This window comes from Apium graveolens, chromosome 2, assembly GCF_009905375.1.
Source record: "Apium graveolens cultivar Ventura chromosome 2, ASM990537v1, whole genome shotgun sequence".
NCBI lineage: Eukaryota > Viridiplantae > Streptophyta > Magnoliopsida > Apiales > Apiaceae > Apium > Apium graveolens.
The window spans coordinates 272,039,790-272,059,792 of NC_133648.1; the positions used below are offsets into that span (position 1 = coordinate 272,039,790).

At 35.6% G+C, this 20,003-nt stretch overlaps 2 protein-coding genes across 2 annotated transcripts; both read left to right on the forward strand.

Annotated features, from left to right (window-relative positions):
• The first annotated feature begins 3,656 nt into the window (after positions 1 to 3,656).
• On the forward strand, positions 3,657 to 8,087 carry LOC141708483 (putative fructokinase-4). Its single transcript, XM_074512139.1, has 5 exons — positions 3,657 to 4,248; positions 5,355 to 5,605; positions 5,685 to 5,976; positions 6,571 to 6,723; positions 7,239 to 8,087. Exons 1-5 carry the CDS (start codon positions 3,865 to 3,867, stop codon positions 7,623 to 7,625), a joined length of 1,467 nt encoding a protein of 488 aa, XP_074368240.1. The 5' UTR covers positions 3,657 to 3,864; the 3' UTR covers positions 7,626 to 8,087.
• Positions 8,088 to 13,108: 5,021 nt separating this feature from the next.
• LOC141700902 (uncharacterized) lies at positions 13,109 to 15,616 on the forward strand. Its single transcript, XM_074504563.1, has one exon. It carries the CDS (start codon positions 13,109 to 13,111, stop codon positions 15,416 to 15,418), a length of 2,310 nt encoding a protein of 769 aa, XP_074360664.1. The 3' UTR covers positions 15,419 to 15,616.
• The last annotated feature ends 4,387 nt before the right edge of the window (positions 15,617 to 20,003 follow it).

Consider the following 20,003-nt stretch of genomic DNA (forward strand, 5'->3'; position numbering starts at 1 on the left):
GATTGGATGGAAGTGCGGTTAGACAGAGCATTGACAACTTCAGAATGGCTGTTAATGTTCCCTATGGCGAAACTGTACAATATGGAAGGGACAGCTAGTGATCATAGTCCTATTCTGTTAGTTCCACAAGTTAGGTCTAAAGTAAGCGCGCCTTATCGTTTTAAATTTGAGAATGCTTGGCTGACGGAGCCTATGTGTGAAGTAATTGTTAAGGATGGTTGGAATAGTGATCATGAAGCAAGTATTCTACAAAAAATAAAAACATGCAGCCATAGCCTAGCGATCTGGGGACGGGAGATCACTGGAAATTTCAGTGGTAGAATAAAAAGATGTAAGGAAGAGATGAAGAGATTCAGAGGTGGACGAGATGATGACTCGAAGGCCCGATACAAAGAAGCTAAAAAAGAGTTGATGAAAATCTTAAATCAGAGAGAGATATTTTGGAGACAAAGATCTAAACAGTTGTGGTTGCAAGCGGGGGACCAGAATAGTAAATTCTTTCACAAATATGCTTCTCACAGAAGGCGGAATAACCAGATAGAGAAACTCAAGAATGAAGATGGTCAATGGCTGGAATGGGAGAACGGATTGGCAGAGCTGATGTCGGAGTATTTTTCTAGTTTATTTTCAGCAACAGAGGTTAATTGGCAGGAGGTGGTTAGCTATGTGCCTACTTCAATCACGAGTTTTCAGAATGAGGAGTTGCTAAGGCCGGTTTCGGTTGAGGAGGTTAAGGAGGCGCTTTTTCAGATGAATCCGGACAAAGCTCCCGGCCCTGATGGGATGACACCAGGGTTTTATCAAAAGCATTGGCAGATTGTGGGTCATGATATAGTGGAACTGGTTCGAAATTTTTTCGAAACAGGTACAATTCTGGAGGATCTGAATGCTACTAACATTGTTCTAATTCCCAAGAAAAAATGCCCAGTGGTGGTAGGAGATCTAAGACCCATTTCTTTGTGCAATGTTTTAGTGAAAGTCATTACTAAAGTTGTTGCAAATAGATTGAAAACCATGTTTGGTCAGGTTATCTCAGAAAATCAGAGTGCTTTTATGTCGGGCAGGCTAATTTCAGACAACGTGTTGGTTGCTTATGAGGTAATGCACACCTTGAAACGAAAAAGAAGAGGAAGAGATGCCTACATGGCTTTAAAGCTAGACATGAGCAAGGCCTACGATCGTATAGAGTGGAGCTTTCTAGAAGCTATTTTACTCAAGATGGGGTTTGATGGTAGGTGGGTTCACCTGATATTGCAGTGTGTCAAATCTGTCTCGTATAATATTGTTCATGCTAGACGAGAAATAGGTCCAATTTGTCCAAGTCGTGGCCTTCGACAAGGAGATCCGTTGTCTCCATACTTATTCATTTTATGTGGGGAAGGTCTCTCGGCAATGCTTCTTAGTTATGAAAATAACAAGCTGATACAGGGGGTTAAGGTTTGTAAACGAGCCCCTAGTATAACTCATATGTTGTTTGCCGATGATGCTTACCTTTACTGTAAAGCGGGTGAGAGTGAAGTGCAACAGATGATGGAAATCCTGGAGAAATTTGAACTCGCTTCTGGCCAAAAAGTTAACCGGTCCAAGTCCTCGGTATTTTACAGCACAAATACCAGGGCGGATACTAGACAACTTGTGTGTGACACCTTGCAAATAGAGGAGGCCAATGAAAATTGCACGTATCTAGGGCTGCCTAATATGATGCAAAGAAGTAAGGTGGCTACATTGGGGTTCTTGAAAGATAAAGTCAAAAAGAGAAGTCTTAGTTGGGATGGTAAATTTATTTCTCAGGGAGGAAAAGAAGTTTTGGTAAAATCGGTCCTGCAATCTCTGCCAACATACGCAATGAGCGTATTTTTGCTCCCGTTGGAAATCACTAAAGATCTTGAAAGAAGCATTTCGAGATTCTGGTGGAACACTAAGAAGAATGTTAGCAGAAGCATTCATTGGATGAGTTGGGAGAGGTTGAGTCGTCATAAATCATGTGGGGGAATGGGCTTCAGAGACTTTAGGGACTTTAACTTAGCAATGTTGGGAAAACAGGGATGGAGGTTTATCAAAAATCCCCACAGCTTGGTAAGTAGAGTGTTCAAGGCGAAATACTTTCCGGACAGTACTTTCTTGGAAGCCAAAGCTGGAAGTAATCCAAGTTTTGTATGGCGAAGTATCTGGGATGCAAGGCATGTTATTTCGGCAGGTATGAGATGGAAAATTGGCTCTGGGAATTCAGTTAACATTATAGGACAACCGTGGCTTCTAGATGAGCACAATCCATATATTACCTCTAGTGCCCAAGGGCTAGAAAATTTCAAGGTGAGTGCTTTAATGTCGATGGAGCACAGGGGCTGGGATGAGGAGATTTTAGTTGACATGTTCAATGCCCGTGACCAGCAATGTATTAGACGAATCCAGTTGCCCGAAAACAGTAATGAGGATGAAGCTTACTGGAGCAAAGAGGCGACGGGGCAATACACAGTCCGTAGTGCCTACAGATTACTGCAAGAGCAGAAAAATCTTTGGAGAAGGGAGGATCAGAGTAGTACGTGGAGAAAGACTTGGAGGATGAAGGCACCTCCAAAGATCCTCAACTTCATGTGGAGAGCTCTATCCAACTGTTTGCCTACCAAGGTTAGTTTGCTGCAGAAAAATATGGACGTCAACCCAGTCTGTCAAGTCTGTCGTCGAGGGGAGGAAACAGTTGAACATATTTTAGGCTCATGTGACTTGGCGGTTCAATGCTGGCAGCAAATTATCCCTCAAGTTCTTTTTAGTGGTAGTATGAGTTTCTATCAGTGGTGGCAAAGAATTCTGGAGGTCTGTGACAATGAAAAAAGAGCACAAATTGCCGTAGTGTGTTGGTCGCTATGGAAAGCTAGAAATGAGCTAACCTGGAACAAGAACTTTACTCGTTTGAATGTCGTTATTGCACAAGCAAAGCAATTTCTTCTACAATGGAGTATAGCCCAGAAGAGTAAACCTCAATCGCATTTTCCTTACTATGTTGAGGGAGATGGTCAGGAAGTCTGGGTTGCACCACAGGTTGAATACATGAAGATTTCGGCGGATGCAGCGGTGTTTAATGAGTATAATTCTACAGGGTTGGGTCTGATTGCTAGAGACGATAACGGGGAATTAATTCAAGCGAGGACACAGTACAAGGCTGGCATGATTTCGAGTACAATGGCTGAAGCGTTGGCGATAAAAGAAGCCCTCAGTTGGATCAAGGCGATGGGATGGAGCAAGGTGTTGGTGGAGTCAGATTGCCTGATAGCCATCCAAGCAATCCGTAGTAAAGCTCCTCTGCTCTCACCGTTTGGTCAGGTCATTCAAGACTGTCGTAAGATGTTGGAGGATTTAAACACAGTATCTCTGTTTTTCGTTAAACGGTCTGCTAATATGGCGGCACATGAGCTAGCTCGCTTGTCATATTTTTTCCCAGATCGAGTTTTCGATAGGATTTCTATTCCTATTGGGGTTAAAAATGTACTGAGAAGTGATTTATCAATTTAATAAAATTTCCTTGTTTGTAAAAAAAAAATACATTTAAGGGTTAAAAATGTAATTTTCATTTACTGCATGGAGTAATTTTTTACTGCGCATTTAGCATCACCCTTAAGTTTCGAGAACCAATCTTATACCACCAACTACCAAGTGCACAACCGAATAGCAAGCAGCAAACAGCCCAAAAATCACAAGTGGCGGCCTTGTGCGTCTACTTTCAACTTGACCCTCTCTACTCATCTCTCTCATTCATTCCTTCACTTTTTTCCATAGATTCTTAATTAACCACACCACTCTTTTATAAGCCACAACACAAACAAAACTCTATACTACTTTACCAATTCCACAATTATTATTTCTTGAATGCATCATTACACTCTAACCCTCAAATCTTCGCTCTCCCCCAATGGGTTTTTACCATCTTCTGAGTATCACCCAAACCCCAGACTAATGATTCAAGCAATTCTGGCACCTACCCTTTTTAGTAATCACAAAATCTTGAAACCCCATTTTCGAATCTTGAAAAATGGTTGTAGTAAAAGTGCTAATTTTTATGTGCCGAGATGTAGTTATAGTGTTGCTCAAGATGAGAGATTGACAAGTGTTGGGGCTGATAAAGTGTTTGATGTGGCCACTCTTGGGAATCTCTGTGTGGATATAGTGCTCAATGTTCCGAAATTGCCACCGAATTCTCGGGAGGAAAGGAAAGCTTATATGGATGAGCTTTCTAAGTCTCCCCCTGACAAGGTTTGCTGTATGTTTGATTTTAATGTTTTTGTGGTTTTTACTTGAATTTACGGAATATTGTATATGCTTGTAGGATTAAATTTGCAAGTATCTTATCTCGCGGACCTTAAGCCTACGTAGGATTGGGATAGGTTTGGTTTTTGCATTAGAAAGAAAAAAATGTTGCTATTTTTAATATTAAGACAATTTATGAGTGAAATTCATGAGTTTTATTAGGATAGTAAGTAATTCGCGCTTATAATGTGAAGTACCTAACAATTTTCTAAATTTTGTAGTTATGGCTGGTTTTAAGTTATTAACATTTACTAGGGTTTTTTACCAGAGGTTTTTGGATCAAGTAGCAGTCTTGTTACTCTTTTTGAACATTTCTAAATTGTTTTTTGATGACAAGCATAACAACTAAGTATTTTCTGTTAGTTCTTTAGGAAGATGAACATTAAGGTTGTGTCCCCTTGGAGTTAATGGAATGAATAATATAAACATCATTAATAAAGAAAGAAAGTATGTAGCGAAGAATAGTGAACAGCTATGAGGGTGTAGAATTTTTTTTATGATGAAGATAGTAGGGAATACAAAGAAGGAGAATGTAAAATTGGTGGGTTAAAGTTCCATAAATTGTTTGGAATGGAATGAAAGAATAAAAATAAAAATTATTCTCCCAACATGGGAGTACAAATCACATTTCATCCGACACAACTTTAGAATCCTGGTGACCGGTTAGTTTGGTTCATAGTATATTTTATCCCAATTGATGGGTATTGAGATGTTATTCTCACGTGTTACTTTTATTTTTTTGAGGAGTTTAATGGAGTGTAACGGGAAACTTATTCCTATTAACCTGGTAATTTAATCCTTACATATCCAATGGGATTCAAATTCATTCACATTCTTTTCCCTTCATTTCCATTTTGCATTCCCATCAACAATCCTAAAGCCCGTTAGTAGCGTGTGCTGCTATTTTCGTAGTTAACTTGTTTTCAATACATTGTGATGATAAATTATGCATCTTTTGTCATAGGACAGTCTATCTATACACAGTATGGCTTTTTTAGCTTTGTTTAGGTATTCATTCACCTTTTAGCGGTTCTTGTTAAATTTTGATATAGCTATACTGGGAAGCTGGTGGTAACTGCAATATGGCTATAGCTGCAGCAAGATTAGGACTCCACTGTACAACAATTGGTCATGTGGGAGATGAAATCTATGGGAACTTCCTTTTAGATGTGCTTCGCAAAGAGGGAATTAGCATGGTTGGGATGAGTGAACAGGGTCAGATTTCTAGCAGTTCAAGCACAGAATATGAAACACTTCTATGTTGGGTCCTGGTGGATCCTTCACAACGACATGGTTTCTGCAGGTACGTGTGATGCTGGTACAATTCTTCTTATGAAGCCCATACATGTTCCTTAACTTTCTGATATATGTTTGCCTATCAGTCGAGCAGATTTCAGTAAGGAACCTGCTTTTAGTTGGATGGTCAATCTATCAGCAGAAGTAAAAATGGCCCTCAAGAAGTCAAAAGTCCTGTTCTGTAATGGCTATGGCTTTGATGAACTCCCTCCCAATCTAATTGTTTCAGCTTTGGAGTATGCCGCAGATGTTGGAACCTCAATTTTTTTTGATCCTGGACCTCGGGGAAAGACACTTGCTAATGGATCACCTGATGAACAGAAAGCTCTTAATATGCTTCTGAGGATGAACGATGTTCTTCTCGTAACATCTGAAGAGGTCTTTTTCTTAATGTAATAGATAGTTTGCTTTTGATCTAATTGTAGATCTCTTCAAGATGCATTACATATATGGCTTATGAAGGACCATGTGATGCTGTCTTTGGTGTCAGAATCTAATAATTGGATTAGAATTCTAAAATTATGGTGACAGTAATTATGTACTATCTTGCTTTTATTTAGTCCCTAATAAGAAAACGTTGCTGGAAGATCACATATATATAAACATTTAATGTAAGCAATGTGGTTACAAGGATGGTTCTAAATTAGCATGTTGGACTGTTCTCTAGTAGTCAATCCTAGTGCTTCTTATTCCTCAAGTATTCTTCTAACTAGTTCTTTCATTCGAGTATACATATACTATTCTCCCTCGTGTATTTGTTGTTGTACTCTACGAAGCATCAATAATAAGGATGTTAAAGTTTTATGTGCTATTGAAAATCCTATTGCAAAATCAAAATTGGAATGTGTAAAATTATCGCAATCTATCGTTAAGATGTACATACCTTCAGAATTGTAAGGCTTTCTGATGCACTTTGTTCTGCCTCCTTTTCCTCCTCATAGTGACATTATTAACTTGGTGTTACTGTTCCAGGCTGAATCATTGACTGGCATCCAAGACCCGGTTTTAGCAGGACAGGAGTTGCTAAGAAAAGGGGTCCGCACAAAATGGGTGATTGTGAAAATGGGTTCAAAAGGTTCAATCTTGATCACCACGTCAAGTATTTCTTATGCTCCTTCATTCAAGGTATCTTTCTATAGTCAAAATCTCGTAAAAATTTATTTCAAAAGTTTGACTCACCAAAACTTAGTTATTTGCGTACCTACTAAATCTAGCATCTGAGTGTTCTAAAATAAGCAAAACAAAGTCAACCACGGTACAAGCTTTGAATAGGTGAGTTCAGATCACTTAAAGCCCAAACAAAATAAATGTACCACCAGTACCACTGTATCATGCTTTATAATTTTTTGCTGGTCAATAATCATAATTTGCATTACTCCTCTCCATTCACCATATAAAAAATTTAAACTATATTTATATCTTAAATTTTTGGGACGTGTGACTCATTTCTACTTCTCACTTACTTTACATTCCTCGTCATAAGAAATTGAATGTTGTTCACAATTTTCATTTCATTGTATCGAATAAAGGGTTGAATAAAAGTGAGTCATTTTTATACAGCTAATTTGTAAATTATACCTGTATGATGCTCACATATTTATGTTGACACACTTTGACTAGTTCTGTAATTATTTTCACAGGTAGATGTTGTTGACACTGTGGGTTGTGGTGATAGCTTTGTAGCAGCTATTGTATTTGGATATATTAACAATCTACCTCTGGTACATACACTGACAGTAGCAAATGCTGTGGGTGCTGCTACTGCCATGGGTTCTGGTGCTGGTAGGAACGTGGCAACCTTGGAAAATGTCATGAAGCTCTTGAAGAGATCAACCCTCAATGAAGATGACAAGTATTTGAAGGATGTTCTAATTAATGGATTAGATGGTCAGGAGGTCACATTCCTTTCAAAAAAGGCCGTAAATGGAAGTAATAACCAACTAATCCTTGTTCCTGTGCAAAAGGTAGTTTCGGAGGTTTTGCCAAAGCTCGAATTTGGACTACTTAAAGGGAATGTTCCAGTTTGATGTCACATTCAGCCTGAGTATATTTCCATCTCCGGAATTCCAGAATATAATTGACACGGAATTAAGCTGGCAACATTGCAAACAAAGTTTGCGTACAAATACCTGAATGAGTGGTATACACCCGAAGAGCTGGTATATAAAAAAAAAAGTTTAGTTTTAGTGTTATTTTGTAGAGCCTCCATGATATTTGTTTAGTAGTTGAATGATGATTTGGGCTGCCTTAGGATTAGCAGCATATGAAATTCACGTAGATAGATACGGACAATTTAAAGTTCCGGTTGTGCAAGCAAGCGTCCGAAGGCTTCTTAAAGATTTTCAATTATTTATACCATTTGAACATGTATTCCTTGTGGAAGTAATATGATTTAGACCTCTGGTAGACTGTCTTTTGTATTCTGCATTAGTTCATGATGCTAATAGAATATACAAGTGATTCAGTATATGGTCATGTTTCTGGGTTTACTTCTGTTTTCATAATTATTTTTATGATGATCTGGGAAGACTTGCACTTTTTACAAGAACATACAACACTGTGGAGCAGGTTAAAAAAGTTATCTTGATACTGACCATGAAGATCAGAGAAAGTACAAAGAATGTCATACAGTCAATAGATTTAGCATAAAGAAGAAGATAGTACAAAGGCATTGAAAAATAAATAGGATGGTATATGGAAATAGGATGAGAAAAGCAGTGATTTTTCATAATTATTTTAGATAAATTATTAATTCGGTGTAATTTTTTTTTTTTGAATATTCACAAATATATACAGTTGAATCTCGATTAAATAATAATCGATAAAATTATAAACTCGTTAATAATAATAATTTTTCAGACCAATATAATATAAACAATATATTTTTTCTGTCGATAATTTTTTTTTTTAATAAAATAAATATTTTTTCTTAGTTTCGAGTCAATTACTTTAAAAAGGTTCAATTCCACTAAAATTATGATTTATGAATATTAAACATTGATTTAAAATGATATTTTGCTCGTGTTTAACATTGTACCAAATTATATTAATTTATAATTATATAATATTATAATTTTTTTTTTATTTTGTGACCGTGCTACAATTACCCCACCACAAAGTTGTTATTTATGTTAGCTCTATAACTCGTGCGAACACGGACATGAACTAACAGTAAATATTGTCAAATTTATATACATACTTGTGAAATATATTTTTGTTGTGAGAAAAATTGGCTATTGTAAAATTAATATTATTCTAAAATAAAATATATTTTCTCTCGAGGAGTTATATACATTTGTGTACAGTGACATTTCCTGTAAAAACGACTTTATTCGACATGTGTACTTTATAGTAACATGTGTGAGTCACGGAAATTCTCTAAATTTACATGTTAATGAATTATGTAAGTTAGACAAATATTTTTTGACTATGCACTTTTTCCTAATGGGTGAAGAACCTAGATAATTATTTTTAAATAACAATTGCCTAAAATACCCATCAACATTTTAAACTGCCCAAAATAGCCACCAGATATTACATAGGATTATCAGGATAATACTCCTTTCTCGGTGGAGTATCGACCCATATACTCCTTTGTCAGTGGAGTAATACATTTATTAGTGGAGTATCATCTAAAATTTTAAAATATCAAAATTATTAATTTTTTAAATATTTCTAAACCCCATACGGGAAATTGTTAAACCATAAAATACTAAAAAATTAAAATTTGGTACATATTTAAATAATAAAATATTACATAAATATTTAAATTTTCAAAAAAAAAATATGCTCCAATGATGATGGAGTATCAAGCCTGATGCTTCACCGGGAAAGGAGGATCAGATGCTTCACCGGGAAAGGAGGATCAGGACTAATATTCCACTAACAGAAGAGATCAGTCTTGATACTCTACTGACAAAGGAGTAACATCCAGATACTCCATTAAAAGTGGCATATCATCGAGTATCCGGTGGGTATTTAAGATACCTTATTTTAGAATAGGTATTTTGGACCCGTAGGGTTTATCAGTTCGCATCCAGTACGGCTACGGATTACCTAGAAAAAAGAGGTGTTTTATTCATTTTTTTTTTAATTTTGTATAAAATAAGTAATGTTCGTAAAACATGTACTCGGGAGTGTTATCAATTTTTAAATTTTTACTATTAACAAACTCAACCTTTTTTACCAACTGTTTGTAATATTAGTATATCAAGAGAAGGTTCTCTCATATTTTTTGAACTTGATGGTATATATATAGTGTTTTTCCGAAAATGGTCAATATATTAAATTATATATTAAAAAATAAAATTTATAATATAAAAATTATAATAAAGTCTATACTAATAAACATAACTAAAAAATACATACATAATTATAAGTTATTAATATATAAAAATAGTGTAGTAATAAATACCGAATTATTAATAATTATTGAGGGAAGCTAATTAATATATTTTATTAAATTTGACATTTGTTAAGATATCTTTATGAAAGATAATTAGTAATTTTATATGAATAGATTATCTTAGTGAACCCTTAATTGCTTGATTATATATATAATAGATGCAACGATATAAAATTATCAAATACAATAATGTTCGTAATATTTAAGATTATTAAATTTAGAAATTAATTTAACTTGACTGTGTTTATAATAAAGTCACTTGGTCAATTTCTCAGAAAAATCGATCAAAATAATCACTTAAATTCAAATTGATTTACCAGTGATTTTATAATGTTATTAAATGTCATATACTGTTTTTATAAATGTTGGACACATATTTTTAAGATGAACATAAAAAATATTTTCATAATTTATTTTTAACTTTTTTATATTAAAATTTTAACTTCAAATTTTTATTAAAATAAATATTAAAATATGTGCGGAGCTGTTTTTAAGTTACGGATACAATAATTGTATTTGTACCGATGTAACTATTGTACCGATGTAACTGATATATGTACCCGTAAACTTCATTAAAGAAAAAGTTTACATGGTTAAATCCTGTTCCGATTTTCCTTTGTTGCCCTCGCTCTTCTGAAATCTGACTTCTTTGCCCTCCCCAATCCCTATTCCTGTAATTTCACCTCCCCTCTTCCCCCTTCCCCGCCTAATTCAAATATATCCCCCACTTTAATAAACCCTAATTTTCCTTTTTTTTTTTAATCTGTTAATTCTATATATGCCCCCCTCACCTGATATCTGACTTTGCAGGTCTCTACACTTCGATTCGGATCACAAATTAAAATTTATTTGCCTCTCGGTACGCTCAACTCGCAAATCAAATAAATTATTAATCTAATGTTGTGTATGCCTTGCTTGTGTCATCTCATCTTTTTTATAACTCACTAGTAGTTCCAAATCTCGAAACCTTAACTAGTAGCCCTCTATATGTTTGTATGTGTGCCTTTTTAATATTTTTTTTGCCTTCATAGCAAATTGTGGTGTACTGTATACAACATAAAATTATGATTTTCTCGAGTACATTGACAAGTAGAGCTGTTCACGAACCGAGCCGAGTCGAGTTTTGATCGAACCGAGCCGAGCTTTAATTTTTTTTCTGACGAGCCGAGCCGAGCCGAGCCTTCTTAACGAACAAAAACATGTGTTCGAGCTCGAGCTCGTTAACGAACGAGCCGAACACGAGCTTTTATCGAACAAAATCGAGTCGAGTCGAACCGAGCCGAACACGAGCTTTCTCCATCAAAACGAGCCGAGTCGAGCCGAGCCGAGCCGAGCCGAGCCGAGCTTAATTAAAAAATTCTGGTCAAAACACCGGTTGACTGTTAAAATAACAAACCAAATACTTTTATTTTTTTCTAAAAAATTTGTCATATCACTAAAAAATATTGATCTTAACATCCGTACGGTTGGATCATTCATAAATATTTTTTAAAAAATCGAAATATTAATACGATACTAAACACTAATTACAAGTACAAGTCAAAACACCGGTTGACTGTTAAAGTAACAAATCAAATACATTTATTTTTTTCTAAAACTTTTGTCATGTCACTAAAATATATAGATCTTAACATCCGTACGGTTAGATCATCTATAAATATTTTTAAAAAAAATCAAAATATGAATACGAGACTAAACACTAGTTACAAGTATTGTTCAAACAAGTGGTTGATTGTCAAAATAACAAACAAAATAAATTTATTTTTTTCTAAAATTTTTATCATGTCACTAAAATATATAGATATTAACATCTGTACGGTTGAATCATCTATAAATATTTTTAAAAATATCAAAACATTAATACGAGACTAAACACTAGTTACAAGTAAAGGTCAAACACCGGTTGACTGTTAAAATAACAAACCAAATGCATTTATTTTTTTCTAAAACTTTTGTCATGTCACTAAAATATATAGATCTTAACATCCGTACGGTTGGATCATTCATAAATATTTTTAAAAAAATTGAAACATTAATATGAGACTAAACACTAGTTCTAACAACTATTCAAACAATTGGTCGATTTTTAAAATAATAAACAAAATAAATTATTTTTTTCTAAATTTTTTATCATGTCACTAAAATATATAGATATTAACATCCGTACGGCTGGATCATTCATAATTATTTTTTAAAAATTGAAACATTAATATGAGACTAAACAATAGTTACAAGTAAAGGTCAAAACACCTGTTGACTGTGAAAATAACAAATCAAATACATTTATTTTTTCTAAAAATTTTGTCATATTACTAAATAATATAGATATTAACATCCGTACGGCTGGATCATTCATAAATATTTTTTAAAAAATCGAAACATTAATATGGGAGAAGTACTAGTCAAACTACTAGTTTACCGTTAAAATAGCAAACCAAATATATTTATTTTTTCTAAATTTTTTATTATATCACTTAAATATATAGATCTTGACATCCGTACGGTTGGATCATTTATAAATAATTTCAAAAAATCGAAACACCGATCAGGAAATAAATACTAGTTACAAGTAATAGTCAAATCACTTGTTAATTATTAAAATATCAAATTAAAAAATTAATTTTTAATATCTGAATTTTTTCAAATTACTAAAATATATATTTTGACATTCGTATAGTTCAATAATTTAAAAATATTTATAAAAAATCTAAATAAAATTCATAATAATTAAATATATAAAAAATAATTTTTTTTTTTTTAATTTTTTTTCGAGCCGAACCGAGCCGAATCGAGCCGAGCCGAGCTCGAGCCGAGCTCGAGCCGAACATGCCAAAAGCTCGGCTCGAGCTCGTTTTCTTAACGAACACATTTTTGTGTTCGAGCTCGAGCTCGAGCCCTTAACGAACCGAGCCGAACCGAGCCCTTAACGAGCCGAGCTCGAGCTTGTTCGCGAACGGCTCGGTTCGCGAACAGCTCTATTGACAAGTTATGAGATTCGGAGAAAAAATATTTTATTTCAAATAAAATCATGCTTTGAGTTTATTATTTAGTTTTTAAGATTATTTTGCAGCAGTTTGAGTGTGTATGTTTACTATTTAGGAGAACATGGCACAAGATCATCTAATTAGTGACCAAAAACGAGGTTTGTCATTGGTTCAGAACAAGGATATAGGAAGCAATGATCAAATTACGGTGTTTGGACAGAGTTGTAATCTATTAATTGAACAGTCTCATGAAAATGTGTTGAGTTCAGGACATGGCAGTTGCATTTGTGATGATCTAGGTTTGGGTTCAGGATCAGAAAGGTATCGTGATGTATGTTTGAAGCTTGATCAAGACAGGGAACTATTGATGGATTGTGAATTAGCACTCTCGCAAGTACAGAATCATGGGGATGGACTTGAGAATGAGAAAAGAATGGAGCAACGAGAAAGTGTTAAGCCCGATGTTGATTTAAATAAAACCAGCATTGAGAAGTTTGAGCCTCAATTGGATCCTTATGCAGAAAAGAATGAGTTTGATTTATTAGAGAATCGTGGATTGACTATTGTTGAGGATCCTGAAATTGACAAAAACTTGGCTATCGTGCACAAAAATGATGATATGGGCAATGCACTAGGCTCTGATATGGTTGATCTTCCGCTTGTGGTTGTGCCACCAGTCCTTCAAAACAGGAATCTTTTTCCTGATCCCGTATATGAGTTGGCTGTAGGGCAAACGTTTCCAGATGTTTCGAGTTGTCGTAGAGCAATAAGGGAGACTGCAATTGCTCTTCATTTTGAGATAGAGACTCTTAAATCTGACAAGACTCGTTTTACTGCTAAATGTGCAAGTGAGGGTTGCCCTTGGAGAATTCATGCTGCAAAAGGTCCTGGTGTTCCAACCTGCACAATTAAAACTATACATTCAGAGCATATCTGTGGCGGAATCTCACATCCTGGTCACCAACAAGCCTCAGTTCAGTGGATTGCAGATTCTGTAGAGCAAATCCTTAAGGAGAATCCAAACTACAAGCCAAAGGATATAGTAGAAAAGATTAACCGTGATCATGGCATCACCTTGACATATAAGCAAGCCTGGAGAGGGAAGGAACGGGTAATGGCTGTTCTCCACGAATCATATGATGAAGATTATCATCTTCTTCCACAGTATTGTGACCAAATAAGAAGAAGCAATCCTGGAAGTATTGCATCAGTATATGTGAATCCTTCAGATGGTTGTTTCCAACGCTTATTTGTTTCATATCATGCTTCAATCTATGGGTTTCTGAATGCTTGCAGGCCACTACTTAGCCTTGATAGAATTGTGCTGGAAAGCAAGTATCTTAGCACCTTGTTAGTTGCTACTGGTTATGATGGTAATGGAGAACTTTTTCCTTTGGCATTTGGGGTTGTTGAGGAGGAAAATGAGAATAACTGGATATGGTTTCTGTCCGAGCTGCATCACTTGATGGAAACTAATACTAAATGCATGCCAAAGCTGACAATATTGTCTGACATGAAAAGGGGCATTGTTGATGGAGTGGAACTGAGCTTCCCGACTGCAATCCATGGATACTGCATGCGCTTTCTCACTGAGAGTTTTCAGGAAAAATTCAACAACAGTGACCTTTCCAATCTTTTCTTGGAAGCTGCCACCGCTCTTACTGTCTTTGAATATGAAGCAAAAATGCTGGAGATTGGAGGAACATCACAAGAGGCTGCTTTTTGGATTCAACAATTTCCTCCTCAGTCCTGGGCGACTGCATATTTTCAAGGTATAAGATTTGCGCAATTGACTGCTAACATAGTAGAGTCTGTGGAATCATGGATAATGAATGCATGTAATCTTCCAATAATAGAACTGCTGGAGTGCATCCGTCGAAGATTGATGACATGGTTTAGTGAGAGACGTGAAGCTAGTGCACAATGGGCATCCATGCTTGTCCCTTCCGCAGAAAGGCTTGTGTCTGGGGCGTTTGACTGTGCACGTACTTACCAGGTGTTCCGGGTAAATGAGGCAGAATGCGAGGTCTTAACAGCTGAAATGCCATTTGTTGTGGATATTCAAAAACGCCAGTGTGCATGTCAAGGATGGCAGCTTCTAGGATTGCCTTGTTCTCATGCTGCAGCAGCCCTCCTTTTCTGCAACCAAATTGTTTGTCGTTTCACTGAAAGCTGTTATTCTGCAGCAACTTATCGCAATGCATACTCTGAGACGATACATCCTGTTCCGGACAAGAGACATTGGAACCAAGATGATGAAGTTTCTGATTTAAATATTGTTATCTACCCACCAAAGTCTATTCTACCCCTAAGTAGACCGAGAAAAAAGCGAGTCCGTTCAGCAGATCAAGGTCGCGTGAAGCGGACGGTCCATTGCAGCCGCTGCAATCAAACCGGGCACTTCCGAACTACGTGTTCAACATTAATCTAGAGCAATGACTGAAGAAAAGCTCCTTATCCTTTAAAAACTTTCTTATTGGCTTTAGTCTGGTGATTGCTGGTTTTGATAAAAACCTGTCAAGACCAATGATGTTCTACAACTTGCATGTTTCCATCTGTGAAAACTTAGATTTTCTTTTCTTCTTAGTTCCGAATGACTTCATGTACATTACAATTTAGCTTATCAGAAAATACATCGGACAAATTCATAGAACCTTTTTTAAGCATGTGTATCATGTTTGAGATGTCTGCTGGACGAGGATTTGTAGTCAGTCTAGTGTTAAGGGCTACTTCCTGGCCTCTTGCCATGACAGTCATGGTCTCAACTTCCATAAAAGAGGTAGATCCTTTTTTGATATCATAGTTTGTATTTTGGGAAAAAAAAGATTTGTCTGCTGCATTTGAATCATACCTGTTTGCTTTCAATTGATAAACAGAGAACTGGATTAGAATAATAAGATAGTTGCTAAGCAAGATGCACTATAATTCATAGCAGTTCCCATGCTAGGAGGAGTAACATTCTAAACTTACAAAGAGATACAACGCGGGTAATAGAAATGTATATACGTTTCCTTCTCTTTGATTATCATAAATTTTGTTAATATAAAGACTCAATTGCATTTCGGTGGCTATATTTACTTGGCACAACAAATTAGTGACTACCGTTAAATTTTGTTAACGGGACTGACAGAGCACAGGGGTACTTTTGGGTATTTAATTTGGCCGTTGCTGGGATGTAATTTGGAGTGCTACAAGATGTAATCATAACTTGTAACTATTATTTTGTCTTTGTTATCATCATAGAAGGGGAGAATGTTGACTTGCAGATTTCTGATGATGACCTAATTCAAGATGTACGTAGAGAAATCAGATTATGGGATTTAGTTGTTGTAAGTGATAGAGTTTGGTGTAATTCTATTTGACTGGGTAAACAAGTTTATCTTCAAAATAAACTCTATCTTGATAAACCTATTTGAACTATTCTAATCTTATCCTTTCTAAGATTTATCTTTTACAACCAACTAACGGGCTGTTTTACAAAGACTTATTCAAATATTTTCAAACAAATAGATTATCCAATCTTATCTCTTCTTTGTTTTGAAAATCAAACCCGTTAGATTTGTGTGTATAAATACACATCTTGTTTTTCAGATTCAATAAGAGTACTTATTCCACGTTCTATCTTTATTCTCTGAAATTTTTTTCTTATTTCATTCTCTTGAATATTCTATCAAAGAAGAAGACACATCTCATGTTTTTAGATTACACCTAATAATTCCATGTTCTATCTTTATAATCTGAAACACCATTCTTGTTTTATATCTCTTAAATATCCAGTCAAACAAGAAGCCTAGTTTAAGTTGTAATATTTCATTGTTATCTATTGCGTGTATTCATATCAACTTTGTGCCGGGTTGTGGCAAACTTGATTCCAAAGTATAGCAATGTAGCTAGAACTTAGAAGGCTAAGGAATAGCAGTGGGCTGGGTAGCAAGGTAGCTTGTGAAAGGGTTTCTTTCAAGTGCTATTTTTGTAATCAAGGAAAGACTGTAAGTTCTTTATTAAAGTTGATATAATACATTCTCTATGCTAGTTGGCATAGGGACTTGGATGTAGGCCATAGACTAGGTGTAGGGGCCGAACCAAGGGAAAACTTCTGGTATTTTTACTTATTAAGTTTTTAGCATTCTGCATATTCATTACTGTTATTTTCATTCTGCAGTTAATTGAGACTGTCCCATTCATTGTCTCATTTGTAAAGGGACTGTCCCATTTGCATAAGAGACTGTCCCATTTGCCTTGACAGTTAGAATAGTATATTATCTATCGAGCCATCGAATTTCAATTGGTATCAGAGCAGGTGCATTTAATTCTCTTTTTAGTGTTTATTTTGCTAGCGATCCATGGCTCAACCATATAGGTATTCGAACAATTATCCACCACTTCTTCATGGTGTTGAAAACTACAATGACTGGAAGTTCCGGATGAAAATCTTTCTCCAGCGTGATGCATTCGAATGGGATGCTGTAGAAAATGGTTTTACAACTCCTATGAAAGAAGGGAAGCCAAAATCTCTCAAGGATCTTTCTCCTGAAGAAGTGAATGCAATGAACTCCAATGCTAAAGCTATGAACTCACTTCTCAATGGCATGGTAGATACAAAATTAAGAAAAGTATCAGCATGTACTACTGCCAAACAGATCTGGGATACGATCAAAATCAGCCACGAAGGCACGTCTAAGGTACGTGAAGTAAAATTAAGTATACTCATGAGTGATTATGAAGGTTTCAGGTTGGAAAGAGATGAAAGCGTGCGGGATGCTCAAGGGAGATTTCTGACATTGATGAACTCTATCTCACTTCTGGAAATGATCATTCCTCAATCTGAGATCAATAGGAAAATCCTCAGAGCAATGCCAAAGAAGTTTGCTCCAAAGGTTACCATTCTGCAGGATTCAACACTGCTTTCGACTATGGACACTCTAACACTGTTCAGTGAATTGGAAGAATTCAAAAATCAGCTACGCAGATATGATGAAGAAGATGAAGCTCCTCGTAAGAAAACTCTTGCAATTAATGCAGTTGCAGAAGAGTCTCCTGATGATTCTGATAAAGAGATTGCTCTTCTAACAAAGAAGTTTCATAAATTTCTTGCCAAACGGAATGTCTCCAAACGACCTATGAAGTCAGTTTCCAAAGAAGGACTTCAAATCTAATCCGAGCAAGGAGAGTAAAACAAATCAAAGCAAGGACACTTGTTTTGAGTGTGGAAAGAAAGGACATTTCAAAAAGGACTGCTACAAGCTGAAGAATAAAAATAAGGCATTAATTACTTGGAGTGATGATGAATCTGACGTGGAGATTGATTTAGACGATGAAGTTGCTCAACTTTGCTTTGCAGGACTCGATGACAATTCCAGTGACAATAATGAGGTACAAAATATAAATTATAATTTAAATATATCTTCATCAATGTTAAATTTGTAGGTCCAGGTTAAGAAGCTAAAAGAAAAGAATTCTTATTTAAAACAAGCATTAAGTGAAGTTCTTAGTGAAATGGATGACCCCATGAATGAAGAAGCCTTGGTTGCTGAAAATAAATCTTTGCTTGAAAGGGTTTCAAAACTTTCTGAAGAAAATCAATATCTCAAAAATGAAATTGAGATGAAAGATGTATGTCTTGAAGCCTTGAAGAAAGAGTCAATATCTGTTGATCCAGTAACCGTTAAAGAAGACAGTGCTCCTGATCCCCTGGTTCCGGAATTAAAGCAAAAAGTTGTACAGCTTGAAAAGAATTTAGCTAAATGTTTCCATGGAGAAGGAACTTTGAATGCTCTTCTTGGTGAACAAAAATCTTCTCTTGATAAAGGAGGTTTAGATAGTGAATCAATCAAGAAACGTACATTTCGAGGAGGGTACAAGCGAGCTCCTATGAAATATAAAATGCCTTATGAGAAATATCGAGATAGTGGCAAAGCTGGTCACCCTACATCTGAATCTAGATTATGTGGTATCAAGGGCCACTCCTCTAACTCATCTTATGAATCATCTGCTAGATATAAATCTGCTAATACATCTGTTAATATTGTTCAGATGTGGATTAAGAAATCAGATAAACATTTATATAAGATTTATGATACTAACCAACCAGGACCCAAGGTTAAGTGGCTACCTAAGAGATAAAGCAATTTTTGCAGGTTTGCTTGAAGGTCCATGTTCCGAGAAATAAATGGATCATCGACAGTGGTTGTTCACATCACATGACATGTGATAAATCCAAGTTTCTATCTCTAGTTGCCAAGGAAGGTGGCTTAGTTACTCTTGGAGATTCAAACACCGTCAGAATTATTGGAAAAGGTACCATTGGTAATGATTGGTTTGCTATTTCTAACTTTCATTTAGTTGATGGTTTGAAATATAATCTTATTAGTGTAAGTCAACTTACTGATACTGGTCACAAGGTTAAGTTCGATAAAGATGTATGTTATATTGGTACTAAGACTAACGAGTTCGCTTTAGTTGCCAAAAGAAAAGGAAATATTTTCGTGTTAGATTTTGATGAACAGCAGGAGGAAATCTGTCTTACTACTATTTAAGATCAGTAGAATCTTTGGCATCGACGTTTAGGTCATGTTCACATGGATCTTCTTCGGAAGATATCTTCTCATGATCTGGTACGAGGTCTACCCAAACTGAAATTCAAGAAGATTGAACCTTGCACAGCATGTCAGCTAGAAAAATAGGTAAAGACTTCTTTCACTGCTAAGAATCATGTGTCAATAACTGACCCTTTGCAGCTTCTTCATCTAGATCTTTTTGGTCCAGAAAGGTATGTAAGTTTGGGAGGTAAGAATTATGCTTTTGTTATAGTTGATGATTATTCTCATTTTTCTTGGGTATTATTTTTATGAACTAAGGATGAAGCTTTTGTTGAGTTTAAGGATCTTATTACTAACCTTGAGACTAAGTATTCATATAAGCTCAAGACTATCCGTAGTGATCATGGAGGTGAATTCGAGAAGGATTTTATTACCTTCTGCAAATCGAGAGGAATTACTCATGAATTCTCAGCTCCT